At 39.2% G+C, this 9041-nt stretch overlaps 1 protein-coding gene across 1 annotated transcript; it reads right to left on the reverse strand.

The window, feature by feature from the left end:
• Positions 1-28: 28 nt before the first annotated feature.
• Positions 29-6453, reverse strand: LOC120479438 (uncharacterized). Its single transcript, XM_039671868.2, has 6 exons — positions 6343-6453; positions 6135-6220; positions 5895-6009; positions 3665-3774; positions 960-1074; positions 29-827 (listed from the first exon to the last, which is right to left on the reverse strand). Exons 1-6 carry the CDS (start codon positions 6392-6394, stop codon positions 649-651), a joined length of 657 nt encoding a protein of 218 aa, XP_039527802.1. The 5' UTR covers positions 6395-6453; the 3' UTR covers positions 29-648.
• Positions 6454-9041: the final 2588 nt, after the last annotated feature.

Raw genomic sequence — 9041 nt, forward strand, 5'->3', positions numbered from 1 at the left:
ATTCATATTAATCCTAAAAGTAGGTTGCTTATTTGTAAAGAAATACTTTATTATGCATTTTGGACAGATGGAAATGGCCTGAGAAAATCACACAATTTCTGTTGCAGATGCAGCATTTGCATGAAATAAACAGGCACGGAAATTCCATTCCAGCCACGGAAATTAAATCGTCTGAAACCCCTTAGTAATAGCCTGCTTTATTTTCCCATTGCCTGAAGGTGATTAATTGTATACTGTAAAATTGCTTCGAAAAACATGACTAATGTCTGATGATTTTTTAAGACTTCCCAGCCCAACAATTAAAGCTTAAAAAAAAAATATATATATTCTTTGTTTTAAATTATTCTGCCTGTACCAGTTTGCTCCTTATGTTTTACCTTTGTCATCTACTGTGGTATTTCCATACTGAAACTTGACATTATGAAAATTCGTTAATTGTTAAATGTATAAGTTATTCAATTATTATGGTTAATTTGATTTGAGCACATTATTCACATCATGTTTATTACTGTTTCTGCATCACATCACTATGTTCTAATTTCCTTAAGTAAAAAATGTAAACTGTAGAAATTAGAACACTTAAGTTTTTGCACTTCCATGAATCATGCCTTACATTCAATACCCCAAAAAAGCTCCTTGAATCTCGTTCTAGCCGCAGAGAAGGCTGAATTCCTTCAGAATGCCTTCGGGGATGCCTGCCTTTTTCAGCTCTGATTGGAAGATATTTGTTATATTCCCCAGTAGTTGTTCATGGCTCTTTATTTTGTTACAGTCATGGTCCTCAGGGAAGTAGGCAGAGGGGGCTCCTGATACCTTAATTTTGGACTCTTCAGAAAAATGTAGGAAAACACCTTTTTCAGTACTAGAGTATTCAGAATTTACATTAAATCATGTAACATGTGAACCTCACAGATTCCTTCATTTATAAATCTCAAATTGGACAAATGTGCAAAACTTACTGTTGCATATAGCCAGCCTGTTGCCACCAATATACTGTGTTGTCCATTTGTGTTGTGTGGTAGCACTGCATTCCTCGAACAGCCGTGATCTTCTTAAAAAGTCGAAATCATAACCCTGTTTGCATGGAAATATGAAATATAGAAAACTAAATGTGTTGTTTGTCATGATGGTTCGTACCCTATTGGCTTGGATTCTGGTTTTAAGCTTTTAGTCAATATCTGGTTGTCCACTGGGAGGTGCTGATGAATCATTGGGTTCTGCCTATTGAAGTCTGTTAAACACATAATCTGTTTACTTCACAAACTTGCAAATACATCTAGTGAGAGTAGCACGGACGACTGCGTAACACAGGAATACCAAGGTACACTGGGAAGCAAATCTCAGTGGAAATATGCAATTATTACCTGCCTGAAGGGTGGGGACTTACAGAATACACATGACATGGAGGGGGCTGCATATGGAAAAACACTGGGGTGTCCATCCCGCAGTGTGGAATGTTTTAACCCCAGGGGTGGCAAGGTGGCTTGCCAAGGGAAAGACACATGCTCAGAGAGGCTTACAGTGGAAATACACATGTGGGGGTCACCAGTGGGGAACCATGCACATGAAGGCACTTAGCCAATGTTAAAGGTGCCGCAGGCATAGATTCTGGCGTTGACGTTAACAGTACTGGAGGAACTCAGGGCTTCTCAGGGAAACTCACCTGAGGAAATAGCGCACATATCCAGTCCGATGAGTGGAATGGCGAGCAAGCGAAGACACCTGAGCAGATCCAGTTACCGGCTAGTTGAAGCGAATACACAAGATGATACTGGCTCTGCTCAGAGAGATTGTAGAATCTTGCGAATGTGTTGGGTGTCGCCGAGCCTGCAGCTCTACAGATGTCTGTTAGTAAGGTGCCATGCGCTAGAGTCCAAGAGGAAGCCACACTCCAGGTGGAGTGAGCCTTCACACCAAGGTGGCACGGTAGACCTGTTGGTATGCCAAAGCAATGGCGTTCACAATCCAGTGAGACAACCTCTACTTGGAGAGAGCCTTTCCCTTCAGCTTTCCACCATAACAGACAAAGAGTTGGTTTGTGGTCCTGAAACACTGCATTCTGTCTACAGAAGCACGGAGGGGTGTATTGGACAGAGACGTGCCAAGGCTGGGTCTTCCTCCTTCAGGGGCAGCACCTGCAGGTTCACCGCCTGATATTGATGGAGAGTGCTGGGAACCTTGGGGACATAATCAGGCCGGGGTCTCAAGATCACGTGAGAATAGGCACGTTTCTGCCTATTCCAGGCACGCTTTGTCAACGGAAAATGTGTGCAGGTCCTCATATACCTCTTAATGGAGGCGAGTGCAACCAGGAGCGCTGTCTTAATTGACAGGATCAGCTCCACTGATTGCAGAGGCTCAAAGAAAGCACTCTGCAGGGTAATTAAAACCCCTGTGTGGTCCCAAGAGGGAACAAGAGGAGGGTAAGGTGGATTCAGTCTCCTCGCTCCTCTCAGGAACCTGATGTTCAGGTCATGCTTTTCCACGGGCTTACCCTGGCCTGCATGATATGCGATGATGGCGGCGACATACACTTTCAGGGTGGCGGGAGTCAGCCTTCGCTCCAACCCATCTTGCAGGAAGGAAAGGACGACACTGATCGGGCATTTTCTGGGGTCTTCTCGGTGAGAAGAGCACCAGGTGATGAAGAGGTACCCCTTCAACGTGTAGGCATGTCTCGTGGACGATCCTCTTGCGAAAGTGATGATGGCCACCATCGATTGGGACGAGGGTGCCATAGGGTGCCTCATCTCTGAGAAAGAAGGTCTTTCCTCAGAGGAATTGGCCAGGGAGGTGCTGTCGAGAGGAGTACAAGTTCGGAGAACCAGGTCCGGGTGGGCCAATGAGGCGCAACCAAAATGACCTGCTCCTCGTCCTCCCTGATCTTGGGATCACTGGTTCACTGGGGCAAACGCATACTTGCGGAGGTGCCGCGGCCAGCTGTGCACCAGAGTGTCCGTGCCAAGTGTGACCTCGGTCAGGGAGTAAAACAGGTCGCAATGGGACGAGTCGTGGGAGGTTCCCGAACTGATTCCAAATCAGCTGAACTGCTGGGGATGAGATTGAAGTTTGAATTCAACATGTCTGCTGTTTTTGTCCAGACCAATGTGAGGATCGAAGCATATTTGTTACACTGCTTACACACATTATTTTAATTGTTAACTGGAGGAACGATGAGAAGCTCATCTGTTTCCTAATATGAATAATAATGAACCTATAATAGAATAATAAGGTATCTAGAATATTATACTGTATTTTATAATCAAATTGTAAATGTGTGTGTATATATAAATGTCATTAATATAATTATACTCTATAGTATAATTTTACCCTCCCCCCATTATGTTATTAATTAAAAAATTTTGCAAGCCTTAAAAAAATCTTAAAAGCCTTAAATTTGATTTAAAATGAAACCTATAGATACCATTTAAACTTGAGGATGTAGTTTACAGTGGAAAAGTTAATGTATTTTATAGTATGCTTAAACTAAAAAAAAATTTCAATATTGCCGTAATACGGCAATTCAAAATTGCCGTATTCAATTTAAATTGAAAGAAAGTTAATCCAAAATTTGTTTAAAGCACATTACTGTATATGAAAGCATAAGTTTTTTTTAGTTAATTGAAAAAAAAATATAGCAGTGAGACTCATATACTGTACATACTGTATTGCACATAGGTTTACAGTAGGTCTTAGTCTTATCCCTGACAGATACACACAGCAGTCCTCCATCCTTGGGCACTGTCGGAGCTGTGCAGTTTGCTGGCAGGAACTCTGCAAAGATAGGATATGTTTAGTACTTTTTTATGGATATATCAACTATATTTGAAAGAAATAGCATATAGGGTACTCATGTGATAAATAGGTGTTGTGACTTTTGGCCACTATTTTAAAGTTACTGTACTCTGCCTTTGTATTGTCAGCAAAAAGTGTGAAGTCATGTCAAGGCAAAAGGCAGTAACTTCCATATTAGAATTTGGATGCTGATCACCATTAACAAAATCATAATAGTAACACCTGTATACAATCTAGTGATCATGGGATTTATTTTGTATGATTTACAATTACTTATATCTACTTTTTGCTATGTGCTTTGGTTGCATTCTTATGGCATTATTAATACATTAGACAGGACAAAATACCTCCGTAGCGGTAAAGAGTAGGCCATCTTCAATTGGTACCGAGTGGCTTAAGACTTGCTAAGTGTGCGTTCAAAAATGATCACGATAAAACAGATCCTCGCGCACATTCGACAAGGGGACTGGTTTATAGCCGTGGATCTGAAAGAGTCATACTTTCCTCATACGTTCACGAAAAACGCAGCGCTTTTCCCTTTGAGACTCAGTGGGGATTTATTGCTCAACCTTCTGTTTTCTGCGTCTTTTCAGTATGCAGTGGTTTCAGCTGTCTGCCCTATTATTGTGCTTTTGCACTTCACACTTCACTCGTCCGGATTTATTCCAGACGATGTGATTGTAGATATAACCAGCTTGTAACTGCTGGTCTGATGTTGCATGCACCAGTAGGCCTACACTTGTTGCTTCATTGTGTTTTATGCACCAATATACCCGTGTTGCTTCATTATTAACACTCCCTGTCCCTGTGATATATTATTACCACGTCGGCTCGACCGTGTTTAAGGCAGTGTACTCTGCCAGCTAGATGCATGAGTGTTTCAACCAGGACCAGAAAACGAACTCGGTGAGGCATGACTTTAGTTCTTAGTTGTATTCACCTGCTCCAGCATGTGTAACAGTTTTCTGTCAACTCTGCATAGGCCTATATCCTTTGTGATCGATATCGCACGTTTGTCGATGGAGCGGGTTCAGACCACAGCAACTAAATGTTTTGACTGTGTTTGTGCAGGACAAAGCTCTGAGGACATCAGAAGTTACAGGGACTGATGCCAGCTGTACAAAGTACACAGGCTAAACCATGATTTCATTTTTTAATGGACAGTAAAACAAAGGCAGAACACCGTACAATCTGATAGGTAGCATTATTTGATAGAACACCAGCACAGCAACTTCATATTGACGCACGGCTAAACAAAGGGAGAGTACCGTAAGTCAATTTGAGCGTTCCAAAACAAAGGCAACCAAAGCCAATCTGTAACTGGTGTTACGTTGTTCTACCTTGGTTTCTTATGGACTTTTGGAAGTTACTGTTAAGACAACCCATTATTTTTCCCCCCAAAAACGGAATTGACTCAAGATACTTATTCACATGATAAAGGAGGTGTTGACTGTGCCAAAATATCAATAACTAATTTTCGATCAAAAACGAAGTTATGGCTTGTTTCCACTGAGCGGTACGGAATTGGTACGGTACACAATTATTTGCGCTTCCACTGCCAAAAGTTGTGAATGGTACTAAAAAGCTGAACCGTACCACTTTTTGGGTACCCTTCCGTTCAAGAACGCGCTGTTCCATTAGGAGAATTACTGGACTCGCATCCTCGAGGGTCATTCTGGCTGAGTCGGACTTTGCGTAGGCTTGGTATTGAGAAACGCCTAATGCCAGCGCTTGTTTCTTGTGACAAACATGGCGAGAAGCAAGAACAAGATCTGCTGTATGTCATCCATTGTTGTTTACTATGTCGCTTTCTTTACGCGAAAATGATGTCGATCGCTTCTTTCTGGCAAACGCCATCAAGTAAGTTTACTATTGGCGGTAGAAACGCAAGCCGGATCATGGTTTACTGACTTGAACCGTTCTGTACTGTACCGTACCGTACCGCTCAGTGGAAACGAGCCTTTAGTCTTTGGTGGTAGTCTTTATGCTAAAATAATAAGTAGCATAAGGTTAAATGATGTGATGGGTGTTTATTTCATTTCTTTAATATGTTGTTTTGAAATTTAATTTTTGGAAGAAGAGATATAAGAATGAATTACCTTTGTTTTGTTTTTTCTGGATGATATCAGTCAGCGTTTGTAGTTGATTAAAAAGGTTTGCTCTTTGATATGTTGTCCATGTATCAGAGACAGTTTCCAAACAATTTTTCATATCCTACAAAAAAAGGTTAGTATAAAAATCAAAATTTAACTTTGATATTAGATGTGCCTTCAATAGTAAAAAAAAATGAATCATTCTTTTATTACAATTGTTTAGCTGTGGATACAGAGATGCTATACCTGAAGTTTTTTGCTGAACATCTCAAAGGAGAATTCAGAGGAAGAGCAGGAAGTATTCTGTCCATGAGCTCTAGTCAAGAGAAACGCTGTAAAAAAAAAAAAAGAGAGAAAAAAAAACACATCTCAAAATTGTCATGGAGAAATTAGAATCAATTCATTTAAGATTTACCATGCATACTGTTAAGTAAGTAACCGAAGCAATGCTTACCAAAGAGCAAGAAAAGCATCTTCCATGTTCTGCTTATTGTTGTAGATTTCATGTTGTTTGTGCTGTTGAGAAAATGCTGGTATGTTTACCCCTAATCTTTTATTTGGGAAAATATATTGCATCATAGGTTAATGTACACTCATCTTGTTGACCAAATTACAACACACCTGCCTTGAAGAATTGCCAAGGTTTAGAAAAAATCAGTTTAGTTCATTTTGGATCAGACAACAACAATTTGTGTTCAACTTCTGTTTGCTTTGATGTGTTTTGCATCCTGGATTACTGTAGGATATTTTACTCAACAGTCTATGGTTTAGTAAGTTCACCTCACCCTCACCCTCTAGGTGTACATGACATTATTCTTTCAGACGAATAGGCCTACAATCAGAGTTATATAAAAAAAAAAAAAAAGATAGTTCTGGCTCTTCCAAGCTTTGTAATGGCAGTGAATGCCCGTTTCTGTCCATAAAAGTGCATCTATCAATCACAAAAGTGTTCCACACGGCTCCGGGGGGTTAATAAAGTCCTTCTGAAGAGAAGCCATGGGTTTTTGTAAAAAAAAAACCCTATATTTATAACTTTATAATTTAAAATAACTTTCTTCAGCCAGACAACTGTACACACATTACGCAAGTCAACTTGAGCCACAAGAGTGACGAATGTATGACGTATGATGTAGGAGTATAGTAAACTTAGACGCCTCTCGTGGTTTAAACGAATAGGGTTGTGCGACAAACTCTAGAAATCCTCAGACATTTCTCTTCAAAATTTCTAATTCATGACCAGTATTGGTCATGTTAAACTTGCCTTCCAATGCTAAAGCCAAACATTGCAGTACTTGGTCATGACGCCAAGTAAACGAACCTTGGCTAAGAGCCACCTTACATCCTGTCAAAATGTGCCTTAATGTGGCAGGTGATGAACACAAAGGACAAGAGGGATCCTTTTCTTAGTGGAAAAAACATCCATGTGGATGTTTTTCCACTAAGAAACGGACATTGTTATTATGTTTTGATTGATACTGTGAAGCTGCTTTGATGTGATCTATATTGTGAAAAGTGCTAGTGCTATTTAAATATACTTGACTTGACTAGGTAGTATGCCGTACGGAACCATTGCCACTGAACCTGCTTTAACATCGACAATGGGGCTTGACAGCCTTAGTAAAAAAGGGTTGGCGAAGAAACGTAGATCTATTTCAATTAAAAAAAAAGTCTAGATTTACCTTTCTTCTGAAGATTCATTATATAATCAGTAAAAGTTGAAGAGCTATCAAGCCAAATTCCAAGATATTTGTATGAAGATACCGCCATTGAAAAGTTTGGGACCAGTAAGATTTTTTTTTTTTAAGTTAAAAACATTAATTCAAATACACTTGAAACTGATCAGAAGTGCAGTACAAACTTCTGTATTGTTACAAAAGATTTATGTTTCAAATAAATGAATTTCTATTCTCTCAAAGAAATCCTGAAAAAGGTGACACTGCAGACTGGAGTAATGTCTGCTGAAAATTAGGTGTTGTTGCCTTTACGGGGGGAAAAAAACACTTACAAAAAAAAAAAAAAACATATTACAATGGAAAACAGTTAGTTTAAATTTTAATAATATTTCACAATATTACTATTTTACTTTATTTTTTGGTGATCATAAGTGACTTCTTATGTAACCTTTTGAATGATGTCAAGTCATATTTAAATTAAATTTACAAATGTAATTTATTATTGTGGGTTCACTTGTTGGCATTTTCTCAATTTTTTGATCTCTTCTGCATTAACCTTTATTGACTGCGAGATCAGCTTTAAGTTAATCTGTACTGTATTAGTGTGTTTCAGCCAGTAAAAGTATGTAAGACCGTTGTCAAACAATTCACTAGAGGGAGCACTACTTTTGGGGCTAATGAAAATTCGCTCTGCAAGAATACCTAGACATTAAATCATGCCTCAAAGGACTGCTTGCTCAAACAAATTAAATCATAATAATTACCTTCTCCTTTAATTGCACGTTTGTTTAATTTAAGGATTAATTACTGCAGTACACAGCGATGACAAAGGCTTTAACTAAACTCATTTCACTTGATTGTAGAGTCTTCACTGTGTCTTTGAGGGAGAACGCTGTTTTAATGAGAGCTCTCCTGTTGTGGCTTAAGAGGTTTGAAAGGGATGATTGTATGCCTGTGATGTCCTAACCTATTCTTCAAGTATCTTCACATAGAAGCGGCTTAAACCCAGCTTTACATTATTAAATGTTTCATGCCCACTGGCCTGCAAGCGAAAAAGAGTGGCGCTTTTCTGTCTTGTGCAGCATACGCACATCCCGTTGATCAAACATTTTTTGAGTACTTAAAGCATATTTCAGTGTAACTCTTTTTCAGCTAAATAATTGGGGTTTATGTTCATTTTGCATTTTAGTAATGACTTTCAAACTAAAGGATTTATGTCTTGCAATATAAGAAAATTTAAATGTAGCTGCTCAACCTTGAGAAATCAGAATATTTTTTTTTGCATTTTTCTGATTTTAATTACTGAGCATAAATCATAGTTCTTTATTTATTTTCAGTCGGAGGCAATTAACTGTGAGAGCCTGGCAGAGGGACAAATGTGAATGCTTTTCATGTTGTGTTAGGACAACCACTGCCTAAACCCTTTTATACACAAATTAGCAGATAATGTTTCTGAAATGTGTACTGTACATCAGTGTGC

Source organism: Pimephales promelas, chromosome 11, assembly GCF_988280905.1.
Source record: "Pimephales promelas chromosome 11, fPimPro1.hap1.1, whole genome shotgun sequence".
NCBI classification, from domain to species: Eukaryota; Metazoa; Chordata; class Actinopteri; order Cypriniformes; family Leuciscidae; genus Pimephales; species Pimephales promelas.

Excerpts from the sequence above, each read along its gene's own strand:
- LOC120479438 (XM_039671868.2), bottom strand. The coding sequence starts at position 6,394 with ATGAAATCTACAACAATAAGCAGAACATGGAAGATGCTTTTCTTGCTC. Across the intron at positions 6,010-6,134 it reads TGTTCAGCAAAAAACTTCAG|GATATGAAAAATTGTTTGGA; the intron begins GTATAGCATCTC and ends CTTTTTTTGTAG. Across the intron at positions 1,075-3,664 it reads GTAAACCTATGTGCAATACA|GGTTATGATTTCGACTTTTT; the intron begins GTATGTACAGTA and ends CCATGCAAACAG.